At 36.1% G+C, this 20,622-nt stretch overlaps 2 protein-coding genes across 4 annotated transcripts in view; one reads left to right on the top strand and one right to left on the bottom strand.

Annotated features, from left to right (window-relative positions):
• The window catches only part of CENPQ (centromere protein Q), a 313,629-nt gene that overhangs the window by 142,178 nt on the left and 150,829 nt on the right, over nt 1–20,622 (top strand). The gene's annotated exons all lie outside the window — the stretch shown is intronic.
• Nucleotides 1,904–15,452, bottom strand: CRISP1 (cysteine rich secretory protein 1). Its single transcript, XM_059937432.1, has 7 exons — nt 15,387–15,452; nt 12,747–12,875; nt 8,439–8,529; nt 7,111–7,259; nt 5,475–5,566; nt 3,252–3,340; nt 1,904–2,034 (listed from the first exon to the last, which is right to left on the bottom strand). The coding sequence occupies exons 1-7, from the start codon at nt 15,450–15,452 to the stop codon at nt 1,904–1,906; spliced, it is 747 nt and encodes a 248-aa protein (XP_059793415.1).

Below are 20,622 nucleotides of genomic sequence, written 5' to 3'. Positions count from 1 at the left end.
GTTTAACGATAATATGTATATGCTGCCATCTTGTGGTCATTTTCTAGAATTACCCCTCATGTGAATGAATTTTCTAAACCCTGAGATGAATGAAGTAACTCAGCCTGGCACAGAGAAAAAAACCATGTTTCTACAGCTTTTAATTATTTCACACCAAAAGACATATTTCTATCAAACTATATGTACCTGAAGGAGTAGAACTGACAGAAAATACCCAATCAGGGCATAAGATCTTCTGGCAAAGGGAATACTAATGCCCTCACTAGTAAAGAAATCTTGCTGTTATGACCAGGTTACCAAATGCTTAGAACAATGACCCCTAATATAGGCAGTTGTCCATCTGCATATCTTGTATCATTTTATTACACATGCCTCCATTTACATCTGCAGAGAAATGAGTTTTTATTGTAGAGCTTTTTAAATTGAGAATCAGGATGTATTACCTTTTCTTATGGCATCAAATCCAAGTCGTCCAGTTTGTCTTTCCTTCAAGTTTCCCTGTAATCTGGATCCATTTTTGTGCCCATTTGCTCTCCACTACAAACCCAACAATCTAATCAGGTTTTTGCCCTTAATGACGCTCTTTACTACCTTTGTTTTACAGGTTTTCTGGACATCCATTAGTATATGTACACACACACACACCTGTGTTTTTTTTTTTAAACTGAAAGCAGGTTTATTTAGAGAGATACACATTCCATAGACAGAGTGTGGGCTGTCTCCACACACGTCTGTTTTTTTTTTTTTTTGTTGTTGTTGTTGTTTTGTCTGTTTTTAATAGAACAATGTATTTGGGTTCCTGAGTCCAGTCTTGACACTCCCCCTGACGGTGACCCTGGAACATACCATGAGATTTCAAGTCTAGGAGTAAGAATGCTGCTGTGTCCACAAACACTCCTGATAAGCCGTGGTCATTGGAGTGAGGTTGGGAAGTATTCAAAAAGTTGCCCTCGTGAAAGATTAATAAACAGAAACCTCAATGAAGTAGAGTCAGGAGACCAGAAGGGGAAGCTCTCATGCCCTGTGAGGAGAGCAGAGCCCAACAGGGAGATGAAAGACTCTTCTTTCTTGGCAAAGACTCATCCAATGAAGAGCCACGGGCTCTTTGTTTACTACAGCCCTCCTCACTAGGTTTCTTTAATGTTCCAATTCGGTTTGAAATGAGGGAGACAATATCCTCCGTATACGGATTACCCCTTGCATGTAATCAATGATGAATACATCTTTTGTTAAATTAAGCACTCACACGGTTTTCTTACCCTGCTTTACAAATGTGTATAGACATGGGAATGAAACAATGAGACATTTAAATCATTTCCAATTAACCAATGTTTACCTTTCAAGTAATGAGACTGGACTCTTTGTTTGCTTTGTGGATTGTTTTAATGATTGATTTAAGGTAGAAGTAAAGTTAAGAAGTGAAGAATTATTCGTGCATGTAAATTGTACAGGAAAGACAAACATCAGCGAGGTTGGAGACCTGGGAAAGCAGGGGAAGGAGTCAAACAGGGAAAGACCCTCCTTTAGTACAGGTTGCTGAATCAGTTATCCAATCCACTGAATCATGCCAGCCTGAGAACGAGACATCACATGATTTAAATATGAGGCAGGTGTTGAACTGCCTTATATTTAAATCATATTTCATTCCATATTTCATAGTTCAATCATATTTCATCAATCATATTCACCCCAGCTTTAAGAAAGTTTAAAACAATGTTACTTCACGATGTATCAGAACAGGAGTGAGGGGCACTGTCGTAAACGTACTGATGCCCATATTTGATTAGTGAAAATTAAGATCTCAGGTGTAATTAAAACCACATGAAATGCAGGGGAAACTGCTGAAGCAAAGTAAGGTCAAAGTTATGATTCAACAGCACATTACAGCTGCAAATAACAAAGGCTATTTTATCTCAGTGGGACACAGGCAACTAGCTTTGCAGAGTCGTTGAACTGACAGGTGGCTGCAGGCAGGACCTCCTCGTGTCTGTGTCTTACAATTACTGTATTCATCGTAGTAGACGCAAGGGTTCGCTGAAAGGAAGAAGCAGGGTTACCCAATATTGACTCAAAAGCTTATCTCTCATCTTCTCATGCCTCTTTGGTGAGTAAAGGGCTTAAGAGAGATGTATATTCTGTGTTATATAGTCAATATTATTAAGTAATACTTTTTTTCTTTTCTACTCTCATTTTACTTCTATTGCATCTTTCAATTCCATTGTAGACATTGCTTTTGTCTCTTGGATAAAAAAAACCTACCCCATTCCCTGTAGCAAAGATAATTAGTAGATATTTGATCTTTCTCCAAGTACATTTATTTTCAGAAATGAATTACTGAAAGTGATAGGAGGAGGGAAAGAAGGAGGAGGGAGACAGAAAGAGAGAGAGCAAGAGTGAGAGAAATTGGTAAAGGGAAAGAGATTACATTTTCCTTGCTTTAAAAGCAAACAGAATGACCTGGTCAGGTGAAGGAAAATAAGTTTTTTGGTCTTACAAATCTGAAGGTAAAGGATATTTTTTTGGGGCGGGGGAGGTTTGTTATTTCTCCACAAACTTATTGAAAATTATGATGTAAACATATCCCTGTGGAGTAAGGAATTATGCCTGCAGGAAGCTCTATAAAAAGAAACTTTAGCTATCTAAGGAAATGAACATGTAATTGGAACTCATTTGGTTAATACTGCATTTTAGGTAAGATTTACTTAGGAAATAAAAGGAAGTGCGATACACGGACAGTGTGATCATCAGTTAATATCCTCCAATGTGTCAGTGGAAACTTCAAAGAATAAGGATCACTCAGTAAGAAATTACCGGCGCTGATAAGTGGTCAGGCAGGTTAGGGAGGTTATGACCGGCAAGTAATCTGAGAACACTGGTAACCTGAAAGCAAGATGTCTAACTTCAGGGCTGCAATAAGAGAGCCAAGAAACTTTTTATAGAGCAGAGAAAAATTTATACTTATATTAACATGTTATCTGAGGTGCCCATATTAGGGTGGGAACTTTAAGCTTTAGGGTGGAAACTTGAGCTTAGACTTGGACATTCTAATTTCCAATCCAATAGATTTAATCAGTGGTCTTCTGGGTCACTCTGGGGGTGGGGGAAGGGAAATCAGATAATGTTGATTTTTCCTTTGGGATGATTGAGGAAAAAGTAATAGAAAAGTACAATATTGTTACATGCTTGATTTTAAGGACACATGGCTCCCAGATCAACAGTCAAGAGTAAGCACACTGAGATGTAAAACTTACTACAAAGTTTATCTTCACAGTTATTTGGACAGTCTCCGCATGGAGTTCCCTTATTATAAGGTACGTTCTTTTTGTCAGGATCATTGCCCCTTAAAAAAGAATAAAGAAAAAAGGGCCTAATAAAATTGATGTTTGAAAAATGCATATAAAATTTCACTCACTATTGAAAATCAATTAAAATAATTTAAAACAATGAAACAATTTTTGAAAACCACTGGTAACCACTGGTATGTAATCTCTAAGAAATGTAAGATTTCTAGCCTTAGAATGAGAATAATTTATCTTTTTGAATATACCGGAGGCAACTCTGAGGTGCTAAGAATATTTAGACAATTTGCATCTCTTTGGACAGTTAAGTTCTAACAAGCAGGGGGCTTTAGAAACATTTATGATAGGACTCTGAGCCTTATTTATACCCATAAAGACTGGATAAACATTTATGTAAAAGGGCATCGTTCTTAATAATGTAAGAAAAGTTTTAAGTGAGTCAAATTGGAGATGTTCTAACTTCGTCTTGCCCTATGTCATGAGAATTTTGATACATGTCAGTGCCATTTGTAGAAACACATGCACTATTATAAAACATGAAAGTACAACAACATGGAAAAAGCCAAAGAGTTGGAGTTTGGGGAGAGAGAATAGATGAGAATTTCCTGTTTTGAGCCAATTTAAAATTTCAGAGAAGACGGTCGTCCCTTAGATATCCAAGAAAACAATGGGGATTATGGCTGATTTTCACTTAAATTTTTTTTTCTTTTGGAGTAGAGGAAGGTTTATTGCAGGGCCAAGCAAGGAGAACGAGTGGCTTGTGCGTGCTCAAAAAACCCCAAACTCCTGATTTTCACTTAATATTACATAAAAAATAAAGTAAATATTCTAGTTGAAACAACATTCTATCTGATATATTTCTCCTTGAATGAATTGTTAAAATTTAAATTTATAAAAGAAACATTATTTAATTCAGCAAGGGGTTTTGTCAGACTCTTGGCCTCATCTTTGGCTGAGAGAATTCTCGTATTTCAGCCCCATGTATTCTACTTTTCTTTTTTGTGTTGTCAGAAGTTTGCTGCAGACCATGAGCTCCCACAAGGATTTAGTACAATTGATGCATTGTATATGCAAGGAGACCTTATTGTCTTGAGTACTAATCACACAGATAAAATCACAACAAATATTAAGTACTGAAATCAAGACATGATAAAACCAGTAAAGAGCTCACATAGAGCTATTGTATGAATATGCTACATCTACTGAATCTACAGGGATAGTGGAGACCTCATTTAAAGTGTAAATATGGTAACTTACTATGAGAGAAATCAGTTTCATTGATTCATATTGCGTATCTTTTATTGTGCTACACACATGGGAGATGGGAGTTCAATAAATACCATACTTGGAGCTCATCTTATGGAGGAAAGACTTGTGTATTGAACAAGTAAAACACAGGTAGCTGAAGGAGACATGTGCAGACTAACAACTTTCCTTAGCAGAATAACATTTAAACTGGCATTTGTAGCAAACTAATGGAGGTTTATATCCAGCTCAGAACAATCCCTGCTTTCTGATAATCACCGCTCAAGCCACACAAGTGGGTCCCTGTGGGTTCTTGCAATTACCCTTTTCTGAAGTTGACCTTGCTTCCTAACCAGAGGTGACAAGACAAAAGAGTACAGCTGTCCCTAACCAGAGCAATCGGATGATCTCTTCTTGGAATTGTTGCTCACACCTTTGGTAACATGTAAATTTAATGTCTAAAGGAAATAGATATGCCAAGACTAAAATGCTAAATACAGAAACACTTGGCTTTTTCATTTGTTCATTCTTGACACTCTACTGCATTTCTGCCCTTGCATTCTAAAAATACTCTTGCACTGTTAAAATAAATATCCTTTTTTTTTTTTGCTTAAGCTAGATGAAATTTGTTTCTCTTAACTAATGCTACTTGAAGAAGGAATAACACATAGCGAGATGACTGGTAATAGTGCCTAATTTGAACATTATATTGAGATATAGACTTATTTAGAAAAATATAAATAAAAATATGTGTGTGGGGGTGTAGTGTTTTAGGTGTTGGCTAAAAGACATTGTATCCCTAAAGTTCTTAACTGAAAAGAAATATTTATTTGAGTTTTATTTTATAATGGTTAAGAAACTAAATTAGGGAAACTAGTAAGGGAAATACATTTCTAAAAGCTATGTGAAACTAAGCTGTAAAATACATACTCGTGACAATAGTGACAAACGTAGAGATACTGAATTCCTTTACGACATGATGATATGCCACAGCCAATAAGGTAAGAAGTGGCCCAAACAACCTGTAAAGATAAGGTTATTTTATTAACAATTTGGTATTTTGCTAAATGATTACTCTCTGAATATTGTTATCCTTGATTGAAAATAAACACACATGTTTTTAGGATGCTTTGAGCATGGCTTATTAGGAAGTCCTAGAAACAGGAAGATTCCCATGTGTCTAGATAACACACATACATATGCATACTCAGTTGCCATCGCTGACCCTGACTCATTCTCTTCTTCTTATCAAATCTATATGGGATATATGATAACCTGATGAAGGCTGCTTGGTGATTATATAAAAATCAAAGCATGGAAGGAACTTTACTTAATCATCAAAAAACTGGCATGGTGGAGAGTAATGAGTTGACCTTCGAGAAAAAATTGAGTCAGGTTCAAAGTCTGTCTCTACCATTTTCTGGTGGGATGGTATTTACCAGTTTGCTTTATGTCTTGAAATTTCATTTTCCTATTCCTAAAATGGAATATAATAATATTATCTTTTACATCATAGGTATATGGTGGGGATTAAATAATAAACCTTATAAGTATTTGGAAGAGGAAATATTAAATTACTATTCCAAAGTAATAGAGCTCATGCTCTTTTGATGGAAATAGTGGGGCTAGTCTACTTTTATCTAAAAGAAATGGAAAGTAGGAATTGACATCACACATTTGTCATATTTTTAGTTCTCTGGGTAATTATTTTGGTTTTTATCCTCTGCCTGATAACGTAAGTTATATAAATAAATGGTCTAATGCTATAACATTCTTGGATTCCTGGCACATACTGCTTTTGTCCAAGGATATCAATCTTAAAAGAAGAATGCTATTTGCTAATCTTTTACTTAGAAATGTCTGCATTGCTATACATAAGTGATTTAAGTCTATGAGTTTTAAATGTACTATCTTTGTCAGCTTTTAACATTAATCTTAAGTAGGCTTTATTTTAAGTAAATTTTATTATAGATTTTGCAGTCACATCTGAGTCTTCTGCTTTGGGGACAACAGCTGTTTTTCCATTTTTGTATTTCTTACATGTTCAATGTTTAAATCTATCCATTCTGGATGAGTTTTGTTAATTTATTTTTTACTGGAAAATAACTTACCTGATTTAGATATTCAAAGTCATTTTTGTAGAATTATTTTATTATCTACACTGAAGCCCAATGGTATTTTAAAAACATGAATCAGGTTAAATCACTTACCTGTTTAATGACTTCTACTGCATTTAAAATACAATGTAAAATTGATGATAGCTAATAAGGCTGCAGTGACATAGTCCCACTTCCCTTCTGTGTTCATCTCCTTCCACTCTTGCATTTATCAGGTTTCAGCCTCCTTTTCCAACCCCTTCCCTAGTTTTTCTCTGTCCTTGCACATACCCAGATCCCAGATACTGGTTTCCGAATATTATTTCCCACTAAAAGTAAACAAAAATCTTTAAAGGGTGTAAGTTTGCATAAAATGGATAGAATGATTTCCCATGGTTCTCATTCGCCTATTTTCCACGCATGCTTATGGTCACTTAACCAATGGGTATATTTGCCAGCACACAGTTTACCTGTGTGTAATGCTCGATCATCACGTCATCATCTGTCGGGGTCCATTCCCCATACTTGAAATATTTAGACTCACTGTACCAGATTCTGATTACGTTTGACCATGAGATAGGATAAGACGTCCGATGCATATTTTCTCCACAAAAAGTATCTGAAAGGAGGAAAAAGATCTAGGTCATACTCTACAAAATTTGGAAATACTTTATAAGGATACTTTTCGTACTTTTATTCTACAAATGTTTCACTGGGCATCCAAGCAATGTTTGATAAGAGGAAGCAAACTCAGCTCTATCTCTGCTAACAATTTTCTTTCTCACTGATGAATAAACTTGTGGTGCTCAAGTTTGCTGAGAATTTGACAGTAGGAGATGATCTGCAAGCTTGGGAATCAGATCAACCAACATCTCAGTCTCTGCCATGTCCAAGCTGATGGAGAAGGGTGAAACCAATCAGAATAACCTATGCATTGTAACCAGGCCCATGGCTTGAAAGCAGCCACACAGAGGTATTCATCATGCATAGACCTTGAAATAAATATGTGCTCATTTAACCATCCATCCTCTTGTGATGTGGGCCTTGATCAAATATGATATTTGGGAGTAAACTGCCCTTCTCTGGAGCAGGGAAGACTCACATTGCTAATTCACAGCTCGACAACATTGGGTAAAGATGCCCAATAATCTGTAAATATAGCAGGGGGACTCACATTGCTAATTCACTGCTTAACAACATTGGGCAAAGATGCCTAGTGATCTGTAATTATGGAAGTTTCATTAATATTTAAAAATATTTATAATAAACAAGTATCCTGTAAATGTTATTAATGTCTACTTGTGTAGGAGGTACTGATGGCTTTTCTGGAAACCAGCAGGGATCCACCTAATATACATGGCATGAGATGGACTCATTTTTGAGCGCCTAATATTGTTCTCATGGGCAGCTCAGTAGAGTTGGATATAACTCACCTCTCAACTGTATTAGTGTTCCAAAGCTAAAGATAGCCCCATGGTAATATTGTAAGAAGTTGAAATAAATATACAGAGTGGAAACCTTCTAGCTATACAGCTTTCCAGCTAGTCATCTTCACATTACTGAACTCTTCTGTGATAGTGAGAGCTTTGATTCTTTTCTTTTGGTGACCAGAATCAGGAATTTGAAAATTTGAATTTCCAGATTCAAAAATTAATAATAATGAAACAGTGCAGTGGGCCACAATTCCTACCATTTATGGGGCAAATGTAAATATAGGCTAGATGACTTAACTTACCCATACCAGGTTACTTAACAATTCCTGAGAACTTTTGAGCAGAAAGGTGTGTCATATACCTACTTGTAATTCGCCTCTTAAGTGCATTGCTCTCTACCAATTCACAATCTTTTGACAACATTCTGGCATTTCTTGCAGCTTCTTCACTCCAGTTCTACAGGTGAAATACAAGCACAAGGCCTTATTAACATTTCTTTGATAAGATTCTAGTTTATTGTTTCTAAAAATCCAAGGCTAGCAATATCCTCAATTGTATTAGCTAACAATTTAAATCACAGCAACTCTCTTAAATATTTTGGTTGGAAGAGGAAGACAAATCTTTCAATCCATTGTTTTAGCCCTTGAATTTACAAAATCACAATTTGGCAGTAACATTCAGTTGTAGCTTCTCTTTCAGAAATATTAAAGAATTTGAGTAAATGCTTCCAGTAAAACAGACCAGGGTTAGAAATCCATCCCATCATTTATTAGTAGTTTTATCTCTGACACATTATTTAATCTCTTTGAATCTCAAGGTTGTACAGTTGAGATTGTACAGACAAGGTTGTACAGTTTTCCCACAATTCATACCCAATAGCTTGTTCAAAAGTTTTAATGTGATAATTTATGCAATACAACTGTGACATGATAAATCTTATGCTACATGCTCAATAAATAAATATTTCTGTGATTAGAAACATGTATGGTATTACACATCTCCATCTAAATTATGAATAATAATAATAGCAAATCATAGCTAATACTTCATGCCAGGACCTCTTACCAATTCTATATGTATATTCTCTCATCTTTACTCATAGCAATTCTACAAGGGACGTACTGTTGTTATCCCCATCTGCAAATCAGGAAACTGAGGTGCGGAGATGTTGCATAATTTTTCAGGATAATACAACCAATAATGGCAAAAAGAGAATTGGAATCCAGGTTCGTCTGGCTCTGGAGTGTGTGCTCCTAACTCGTGATGTGTGTCAATTGTGCTAAGCTGAAGCATTTTGTTGGGTTTTTCTCCAAAGTAGATGAAAAGCAGAAAATCTACTAAAAAGAGACAAAGTTTGTATCTACAAATATGAGGTCTTTTGTGTAGAAAAGGATAACACATTTTTGTGATTTGAATGAGTCACACAAATCAAAGGACACGGGACTATGTCCACACTAGTTATGGGACTATGTGACGGATGTTCTCCCAGGCATTCTTTCATTCTCATATTATGCACATCCACTTAAAAGACTGTCCCAATACCTGCATGCAACACATTATTACCAACAAAAGTTGTGGCCTTTCTTATTTACTACAGGCTTTCACGTAAATCATTCAGCTACGCTTGAGAATAATTTTTGGATGATGCCCTAACTTAGGTTTTCAATATTTTTCCTGACACCGAAGAAGTTTCTCTCTTATATGCATAGGCTGCCATCTGTGTGAGTTTTACAGAATTACCCCTCAGGTTGATGAATTGGTTAAACTGTGAGGTTAATTAAGTAACTCATTAGCCTAGTGTCAAAGTAAAAATGTGGTTTTTTAGGGTTTGACTGTTTCATGCAAGAAAAGATGTATTTCAGTGATGGATACATCTAATTGAAAAAGTAGAGATGACATAACACATCCCATTAGGGCATAGCATCTCCTGGCAGTGGGGATACCATCATTGGACTCACGAGTATAAACTCTTGCCTATTATGACCAGGTTACCAGATAAGTAGGACTGGAACTTATCTGGTTAATTTACTGCTGATTGCTAGTTTTGCATGCATGATGCACTACCCATACCCAGATCACTTTCTGAACTGAAGCACTTATTTCCTTTTAAGCTGAGAGTCCTGCCCTACTGTCTTCTCTAAAAATTATCCTCATTGACGAGAATACTCACTTCCCTGTGGCAGCCCATATCTAACAGCAAGTAGCTGTAGTAACTATAAGTGCCATGTAACCTCCCTCCAACTCAGGACAAGGTTGTACTGAGTTGTCCTAGTTGTACAGCTTCGCATAGGATTAGCTGAGGACCCTGTTATGCCTACATCACAACCAAACTTCTTTGTATGTCCTATGTTGCTTCTCTATCTATATCCATGGTCGGTGTAAATCTGGAGATTATTCCCCAATAAGCATCATGCATGCCAATCTCCATCTCAGAGTCTGTTATCTTATTGTGTAAACTACCTGCAACATTAATTACAAACAGTCTGTAGTTCAGACCTCTTTGAGGAAGCTCTTTAGGATATTTCCTCTGATTAATGTTGGTAAGATACTAATTTTTTTGTGATAGATCCATGATTAAAATCAAAAGTAAGTATTCATGGTTATTGCAGCAAAGTTATGAATTCTGGCTTTAATAAATGGTTCTATTCAAATAAAATTCTTATCCTATGTGCAGAAACTTTTTTCATTTTTGGAAAATATCTGCCTGGCAGTTGTGATTGGCTCTTCAGCTCTACTGTAATTCTATCAGTTCCTTTCTATCTGTGCCCTATGCATTATTTATGGAAAAACTCAACTCCCATATTCCCTTTAAAATGTTACTCAGTTTTACTGGTGCACTTACTTTATCATCTTGTTGATCTCTCATACCTTTGGACCTTAGCACTTGAATATATGCATTCTATATATTCAAACAATATGTTCTAATGTTTCCTCTGTATTCACCTTGAATCCACAATAATAAAGTCTCTGAAATCAGAGACTATATTTTCTGTTCACTCCATAACTTCTTTACTACATCCCAGCTACACTTATTTGCTCATCTGGAAACCAAGGATTTTGAACCCTGTTTGTCCTAAGGAAGGTAAAGAGTTAAGAGCAGGTGCCTGGAGCTGGCCATTTGTGTTTGAATCTGTACTGATCCAGTACTTAGGACTTTGGATGAGCTACCGAATTTCTCTGAGGTTCAGATTCACTATCTGTGAAACAGAGATGATAGTATCATCTACATCATAAGATGACTGAGAGAATTAAATGAAATAATGCAATACCGTTCTAGAAGACTGCCTGCCAATCAATAGTAAGCACAATATGCATGTTAGCTACAACACTCACAATGCAAGAATGCCTATGCTACTATTGGCTTTTATTGTTTTGGATTCTAAGATGACCAAGAGATAAATTTCAAAATCATTTTTCTCGTCACTAGCTTCCTTCCTTTTTGTCATTTGCATGAGGAAGCTGTCTCTTAGAATCACTTCCCATAGCCTGCATTATTTCTGACCCTTGTTCCTCTAAGCCAGTCCAGGGCTAAAGAGCCAGGCTTACGATACCAAAAACCTGAGTGATACTTCCGGTATATAGTATAGGTGAGGCTAATCACCTAATACACCCGAGCAGTCCCTAAATCTGTTTTGTTTGGCAGCACCTAGTCTGCTCACGCAGCAGGTTTATAGTGGAAAGGCAATTTCTCTTTTCTCTTATGGGATGCAAGGAAACTGGGAAATAGATTTGCCAATATTTGTTCATCTGGCTGCACCACCTGGCTTAGAACCTGGACATCTTTTTTTTTTTTTTAATTATTATTTTTTTATTATTATGTATTTTAATTTTTTAAATTTATTTTAATTTTTTATTTTTTTAAGAAGTATTATTATTATTTTAAAGTATTTATTTATTTATTTATGGCTGTGTTGGGTCTTCGTTCTGTGCGAGGGCTTTCTCTAGTTGCGGCAAGCGGGGGCCACTCTTCATCGCCGTGCGCGGGCCTCTCGCTATCGCGGCCTCTCTTGTTGCGGAGCACAGGCTCCAGATGCGCAGGCTCAGTAATTGTGGCTCACGGGCCCAGCTGCTCCGTGGCATGTGGGATCTTCCCAGACCAGGGCTCGAACCCGTGTCCCCTGCATTGGCAGGCAGATTCTCAACCACTGCGCCACCAGGGAAGCCCGAACCTGGGCATCTTGATTCTCAGAGAGTGTCTTAGCCTCTGGGCTGCTGCTCAATGAAGACAGCTGTGAAATGCCTCTGTAATTTATGAAACAAGGTCTGCTACATGGACGATACTGACCGGCAGCATCATCTAGGAGCTTGGAGTGGTCCCCATCCCAGACCTCCTTAATCAGACCTCAGAGAGTGGGGTCCAGGGACCTGTGCTTTACCAAGTGCTTCAGCTGATTCTTAAGCACGCTCAAGTTTGAGAAGCACTGTCTTAGGGTCCGTTAAGAGTGAAATTAGACTTTCTGCGTTGGAATTGTGGCTCTGTCATTTACTAACTCTATGAGTTGGGGAAAACTACTTACCTTCTCTGTGCCTCTGTTTCTTCTGCTGCTGCATGATAGGTTTGTTTGTGAAGACCAAACTTTTAGTATATGGAAAGCAAATAGAACTTAATAAAATCTCAGTAAACACCGTTACTATTATTGGCATTGTTGTGGTTGCTGTTTAATTAATCTTACCATTTTTAGCATGTTGCTGGCTGGTGGAAATACTCCCCTCCTGAGGGTGTTATGTACAGCCACTATATCTTCTTGGACAGTTGCCAGTTCTGTAAGGAGTGTATCATATGGAACTTTAGGTGGTTTTGCCTGTTACCAGAAAATTATTAATTAGTCTTACTTCTTTTAAGTGGAATTTGTAATGCATAGTATATTACTTGTAGACTTTGTGACATGAATTTATAATTGATGTTGAATGAATAGTGATCAACAGCATTTTTTAATCTACAACATCTCAGTATATTAGTCTCCATTTCTCCGGTGCTGGTTTTGAGGACTTCTGAACGTCAGCCTGACATTATACAAGTCTATAGAACAGTGACTGTTCTGGTTGTGACTGGTTTTCTTCAGATTTATGATTGGTATTTTGGACCATGTTGAAGCATTTTATTGGGCAATGTGAACCACAGTGGAAGATGTTTTGATAATATTACACCTTTTACTGACCGACTTCCCTTCCTTGGCTCATTCTTCACCCCACCTCCTACAAGCCTTCTCTCTGCTTCCCAAATAAACACTTGCACTTGAATATTATTTAAAGGTATGTGTCTGGGAGAATCTAAAAGATTCATTATTGAGTACAAAACCTCTAATATCTTCAACCCAGGTTCTGCATCTCTGTCTTATTCATATGAGAAAACATTGATATTTGTATCAGTATGTATACATACAAAATAGAATTCAAAAAAATTTTGTAATATGGAATTGACAATAAAAGTTTTGTTTATTTTATTATTTGTTAAAAAAAAAATAGAATTCAAATCAACTACAGTCTAGAATTTGTGACCGTTCTTTTCATTTGTTTACCTTTTATCCTGTAACTCACTAAGAACAATGCATGGCCTTAATATTTTGGGTTAGCATTAATTTTTATAAAGATCATCTTCTTTTGTGTGTGTGTGTGTGTGTGTGTGTGTGATATATCACATGCGTTTCATACTACTTTTTTAAAGTGACAAAGCTTATGTAGTATAATTTGAGTGGTTATCTATCTATTCCTCAGCTACCGCAAGACTATCAATACAGTTTCTGAACGGATGGGATTCAGCCATACCTTGCTCAAATATAGAAGTAGTTATTGTCATTTATTTTGTATCAACAGTTTAAGGATATCGGGAGAAAACTATAAAATCAGTAGACTCCTCTAGAGACTGTCCCCTGTGGACGTCATTTCCTCAAAAGCACACTCACGAGGTGTTATTTTCCTGTCATACTGCAGGTAGCCTGGGCTAGATCTGAGGGAAGGTTGGGAACCCATGAGAATTCCCTTACAAGTTCCAGATTATAATTCTCCTTGCTCCTCTAAGAAAACCCTGCTCCAGTGAAACTCATGGCAATTAGCTCTACCTACATCATTCCTGAACATTTACTCTCCTACAATGATTTTCCTGTCAATTTCTCTCATTTATAGAAACTGGGTCTCCTAAAACAATTCATCTTGTCCACCCCAAATTCTGCAGTCATATGGAGGGACTTCAGCATCCACATGGATGACTCAACCATCTGCTATCTCAGAACTTGAACTCTTCCTCTCTTAAACCTCTCCTCCAAGGCTTTTTAGTTCCCCACCGTGATGGTCACAGCCTATACCTGGTGATGACTCCAAAATGCCACACCTCCAGCTTGCCGGAGGATTGTTGCGTATCGGGCAAGACCTCCACCTGGTTTCTCTTTGGGAAAAAAGTGTGAGTGAAAAGATCCAAACCAGCACCCCAGTAATCTAATACGTACGGATTTTCTTTCATTTATTGAATTAAGCACCTTCGACTTTTGATTTCTCCTATGTAGCATGTGAAAATAAAAAAACCACTCATGTTCTTTACCAACACTATTAACTTCAGCTCATCGTAAAAATATTTTGGGTACATTAAAAGATGTAATATTTTCTTTATATCATTGAGGTTATTTAGAGGTACATGTTAGTTGATGATCATAAAATATTAGGAATTTATATCCTATTAGATACCATTGAATGTTTGGTTTCTGCTGTGTGAATGTTGAAACTCTTGTTTTTAATAAGCGGTGAGTTTCAGGCCTCATATATTAACCCCATTGCTAACAGATCCACACACTTCTCTCCGTGCTGTTGCACCTTTCGTTTTATATTTGATTTGGATGTGTTAAATTCTTGTTATTGTCATCAGTCAGAGAGCTCAATTGGGATATTGATGAAATACTTACCTTTTCTGGGTAAAAACTAAAAAAGAATACCTTTTTCCCATTTTGTCTTGGAAAATGCATGGATCGGTTATAAAGAAAGTAATTCCCGCCCTACATTTTTAGCTTTTTTGAATTATCCAGAGAGGCTATCATGACATAGGCACAGGCCCATGGAGACAAACTGCTTGAATTTACCTTCAGGCTCTGTCACTTCCCAGTTATCTGACCTTGAACATATGACTTAACCTCCTTATGTTTTGGTTTCTTTCTCTGTAATCCGGGATTATGAATAGTACTTGCCTAATAGGGCTATGGTGAGAACTAGGTGAGTGACGGGCATAGCGTCCTCACAACAGTGCCTGTAACAAAGTGAGTTCTAGCAGAGGGTTAGCTCTTATCCTCTTCTCAAAAGTAATCATAAAACATACAATCCTCACATACTCTTGTAATCAAAACATGCAGGAAGACAGCAGCAGCAGCCAGAAACAAGAAGTGTTTCATTGTCATCCCTGGAAAGAAAAGTAACATAAATTTAGACTATTGCAAACTTGTGGGATAATGTTTTGTAATAAAGCCTTTTGTGGAAACACTTTTACATATACCTGCAGTTTCTGCAAAAAGAGACCTGCAGGATCAGAACAAGGTTTATTATGTTAGTCATTAGGACCAAGAGAAGAAGAGAGAACTGTGATTGGAAGAATAGTAGACTTAATGTCTTAATCCCTGTAACCTTTGAATGTGTTACACTGTGTGACAAAAGAGAATTAAGGTAGCAGGTAAAATTCATATTGCTAGTCAGCTGACTTTAAAGTAGGGATATTGTCCTGGATTATCCATGTGAACTCAATGTCATCACAAGGGTACTTAGATGTGGAAGAGAGGACCAGCGTCAATGATGGATTATGAGGAAGACTCAACTAGCCACGACTAACTTTGGAGATAGAGGAAGGGACCATGAGCTAGAGAATATGGGCAACCTCTGGAAGTAGGCAAAGGCAAGGAAAAGGATTGTCCCCTGGAGTCTTCCTGCTGAATCTTGATTTTAGCTCAGTGAGACCCATTTGGACTTCTGACATCCAGAATATAAAATAGTAAATTTGTGTTGTTTGAAGATTCTGAGTTTATAGGAATTTGTTACAGTAGCAACAGGAAACTAACATAAAACAACAAGATTAGATTTGAATTCTCTATTGCCTGTAGCGAGGAGGTGTGATGTTGGTACAAGTGATTTACGTACATGATTTAGAGATATTCTGTAAAGTCTGATCACTCTGCTAAAAATGATTGTCATTGTGAGTGGAGCAAATCAGAGCTAATATACCCTCTCTTTTATTTCTATTTGATATAGGTTGCTGATGCTAGGATATTAATAAGCATAGGTTATTAAATTTGTTTGGTACATTCTTTTTACGACCTGACAAATTTATTTCTGAATCAATCCTGCTGAGTGGGAAGCAGAAGAGGCTAACAGTTTGGTTTGTATTTTAAAGAAATACTTTCAAAAAGCAGGTTAAATGATTTGTGCAGAATGATACACACAATGCAATTTGCCATTGCTCTCAAGCTCCTCCCACACACTGCCAAACATGTTTGTATGAAAAGAATTCTGTAAATCAACTTTTTCAGAGAACATACACATACAAACAATCTGTCCCTTATTGCACTTTTTTTTTCATCTTTTTCTTTCCCTTCCTCTCTTTCTTCCTCCAAAATGTTACAAACCCTCGAACCCTAAGATAGACAGTAATATAGTAACACAGATGATGAAATATGCAACCTAGTCTCTTACTTAGTCCTCAAAAATCCAATAAAGCAAATAATTTTTTCCCTGAGTTATTGAAGAAAAAATAGAATAAAAAAGCTTCTGAACTATAGTAGGTTGATATATACACACATATTAATATTTATACCCCTCACACTATATCTCTATATCTCTGTCTCTATTCAGTGAACTGTTATTATTCAAGTTAGTCCCCTTAATGAAGCTGTCTATAACTGCTGTTGCATTTTCTAAGGGAAAATTTTTGGGGGGTGGTGTGTACGCTCGTTATCTTAATTGTTATGATGTTTTCTGGATATACACTAGCATGTACCTCAAAAAAGCTGTTATAAAATGTTTAAGAAATGCCAAAAATATTACCTGTTTCACACCAAACAACTGGCATTGACAATTTAGATTTTATCTTTCCAGTCTTTTTTTCTTATGCGTAAATTCTGCACTTAGATTTATACATAAACACATAATATACCCCAAAATCGTATTCAATAGAATTTCTATTGTTATTATATGTTCATTAAGAGCATCATTTTGATAATGTGAATAAGTTGTAACTAACTTAAGATCTTGGCTAAGTTTGATTTTAAGCTTTAATATTTTTCTCTATAAGTAATGTTATCATGAATATTTTAACACAAACACCCAGCCATTTTTAGGATACTTTTCGTAAATTACCGTAGGATTTGTGCTTCAGAATTGGAAATTGATTGAAATCTTTGCACTTTTTTCTTTTGACATGATACAAAACTAATTTTACCTCTAAGTATACCTGATACATAATAAGTGCTTAATAAATATTTATTAAATAAATTAAATTTTGTACAGTTGAAATAATTGAAATAATAATTTAATAGTTAAATAATTTAAATAATAATTGAATAATAATTTCAGACACACACACACTCTGCTAATCAATACATGTGATATAATAAAAGTCATACTGATCCTGGAGTTAAAATACTAATGTTTTATCCTAGGTTTTCCTATTATCTATGACACCGATAAATCCACAAGTTTTCTGAAAATCAACTTATTTTTGCTTAGAATGAAATCCAACAAAAGGGCATTCAAATTTATAGGACTACAAGACACAACCAACTCTTTAGAGTTGGCTACTATTGTTCTTTTTAGAATGTTGCAATCTGCTCAATGGGCTTCCTAATCCAAATTTGAAAGCATATGTTATTTTATAAATGGATTATAATTCTGATAGATGGCCTTTGAAAGCATACACTATCCCCCATATTACTGGAAATAGGTAAAAACAACCTGGATATTTTACATACAGATATAATATCTTTCTTCTGTCACAAATGGGTGAAAAATCACCATTTTATGATATAAGATACATAAGGAATTAGGTACAATACTGTGTATTGATGATTTAATGCCAGAATTTATATCCTGTGCAAGAATTGAAAGCAACCATAAGAAAACTTATCGTGACCTCTTGAGAGTGTTCATGGGACAATCAGTGTCAACTGGGATTACAGTTACCTTAGCAAATTTGGCTCCTCCAAAGAGCTTTGATCGGTTGAAGTTAAGGGCAACTAAGCCGCAGGGGACCTCAGATTTTTGAGCCTAAGTTTTGGCTTGGGGTCTATGAATAGGTAGAATGTGTGCATTCGACCTAAAACTCTTCAGAAATCAGAGGCTACGAGGAAAATAGGAGGATACCTTTACTTAAGGTTCAAATATCCACTTGGAGCAACTGAGCCAAAACAGAGAGGTAAAGGTTAATACCTGAGCATCAGTAGTATATTAAGCATTTTAGAATGAGATTGGATCCAGGTAGTTATAAAGGCATCCTTGTTGGCCCATAATTGTTATAAAAGTACAGACTGGGCTCTGGGATCGTCTTCAGAGATAGAGTCAGAGGGTCAGGTTAAAGGACTAGAAAGCAGCAGGCAATAGGCAGAGCTTCTGGCAAACAGTGACTCCAGCGGAAGTGACCAAGGTGCAGAAATAGAGATGAAAACTGGAGAGCATGACTCTGAGGTTGAGTAGAGGTTATGGGGGTGGAAAAATAAGTGGCCCCAGGGTTAGAGACTCTGGGGACACACTGAGGCTTGTTTACTGGAGAATTAGGACAGGGGTAGCTTCAGGAACAGGACCAGGGCCAAACCTCCAGAATGATCTGAATGATTCTCCACTGCCTGGAGGACTCAAAACCTGGATACTAAGTAGGCCATTTTAACTAAGGAATTCCAGTTACTTGCACAGGACTCAGGTAAAGGCAGCTCTTCTGAACAGAAGTATTACAGAGCAGCTGAGATATCAGCTCACGGATGCTCATTAACTTGAACATCAATCCCTACTTAACATAGTTATCTAATAAGCAATAGGCAATTTTAAGCCCAAACTCAAACTATTTTCCAACAGTAATACCAGAAACTTGATACACTGACTATTAAAATTAATTTCCCCTACATTTCTATTTCAGATTGTATGCCTTATTAACATATAAACAGAAGTTGGATATTTGCAACTTAATATTTGGTAGGAGGAAAGATCAAAAATGAGGGAAAAGACTAAGGAGAACTGAGTCCTGCCCTCTGGCATGCCCTTGGGAATGGTTTCTCATATATGGATTAAATTGTTAGACCATGTCCTTCTCAGAAAGCACTTACAGGAAGAACAGTTCCTTCCTTCCCTTAATTAAAGAATTCAAAAGAATAAACTCTACAAGGATTAGATCATCAATCCTTTTTATCTTCTTTGCCTCAGTGAATTCGTAAATTTAAAAATAATTACTAAGGTATAACTTATATTTAGTAAAGTATGTAAATTTTAAGTGTATAGATTGATAAATTTGTAAATACGTATATACCTGTGTAACCACCAAAGCAATATATATATATATAATAGTTCCACCACCCAAGAAGGTCTCTGGTTCCCCTTTCAGTCAGTAACTCCTAAGAGTAAAAATCATTCTGGTTTCCATAATTAAGGCTTAGTTTAATCAGCTTTGAAACTTTACATAAGCAGAATATATATATTTTAGTACCTAAACTTTTTCACTTAATATTATGCCTATGAGATTCATCCATGTTGCTTTTAAAGAAGTTTACTTTTGTTAATAGCTGGGTAGTATGCAGATAATATAATTTATTTACCCAATCTATTATTAATGAACATTTGGTTTGTTTTCAGTTTAGAGCTATTACAAATAAAATTTCTATGGACACTTTTTCCATATGCCTTTTAATACATATTATTATTTACTTTTTTTGGACATATACCCGGAAGTGGAATTATTAGGTTATATGGTATACATATGTTTTCCTTCAGTAGGTACTGTCAAATATTTTTCCAATGGAGTTGTAGAAATATATACCTTTTTACTTCTACCAGCTTCATATCTTCACCCATACTTGGTATTCTTTTTTTTTTTTTTAGTCTTATCCATTATGTTTATGTAATGGAATTTCATCAGGCTTTTTCATTTGTATTCGTCTAATTACTAATGATATTGAACACATTTTTGTATGTTTGTCAGCCACTTTGATACCATCTTTTGTGAAGTCTCTGTCAAATTGTTTGCTCGCTGTTGTAAGTAGGTTGACTGCCGTTTTCTTATTGGTTTGTATTAATTCTCTGTATGTTCTTGATATAAAGTATTTGTCAAATGTACATATTGCAAATCTTTCTTCTTCACCTGTCTTACTTTCTGAACTCTTTTAATTGTATCTTTTGTTTTAAAAAATTCTTTATTTAAATATGTTCCATTTATCTTTCTTTCTTTATGGTTAATGCTTGTGTTTGTGTGTGTGTATGTGTGTCTGTCCATCCTACTTAAGTCATGAGTCATGAAGTTATTCTAAGCTTGATTTGAACATTGATAAAATACTGAAGTCGAATAAAGCTGGAGGACTTATACTATCAGATATCAAGATTTAC

This window comes from Balaenoptera ricei, chromosome 11 (assembly GCF_028023285.1).
Source record: "Balaenoptera ricei isolate mBalRic1 chromosome 11, mBalRic1.hap2, whole genome shotgun sequence".
Taxonomy (NCBI): domain Eukaryota; kingdom Metazoa; phylum Chordata; class Mammalia; order Artiodactyla; family Balaenopteridae; genus Balaenoptera; species Balaenoptera ricei.
This window is presented reverse-complemented; position numbering and strand designations above follow the sequence as displayed.

What these genes read in the sequence shown, in the direction of transcription:
- CRISP1 (XM_059937432.1), bottom strand. Translation starts at nt 15,452, where the DNA reads ATGACAATGAAACACTTCTTGTTTCTGGCTGCTGCTGCTGTCTTCCTG. An exon ending in TGCATGTTTTGATTACAAGA is followed by an intron (nt 12,876 to 15,386) that starts GTATGTGAGGAT and finishes TTCTGGTAACAG; the next exon opens with GCAAAACCACCTAAAGTTCC. An exon ending in CTGTGAAGATAAACTTTGTA is followed by an intron (nt 2,035 to 3,251) that starts GTAAGTTTTACA and finishes TCTTCCTTTCAG; the next exon opens with CGAACCCTTGCGTCTACTAC.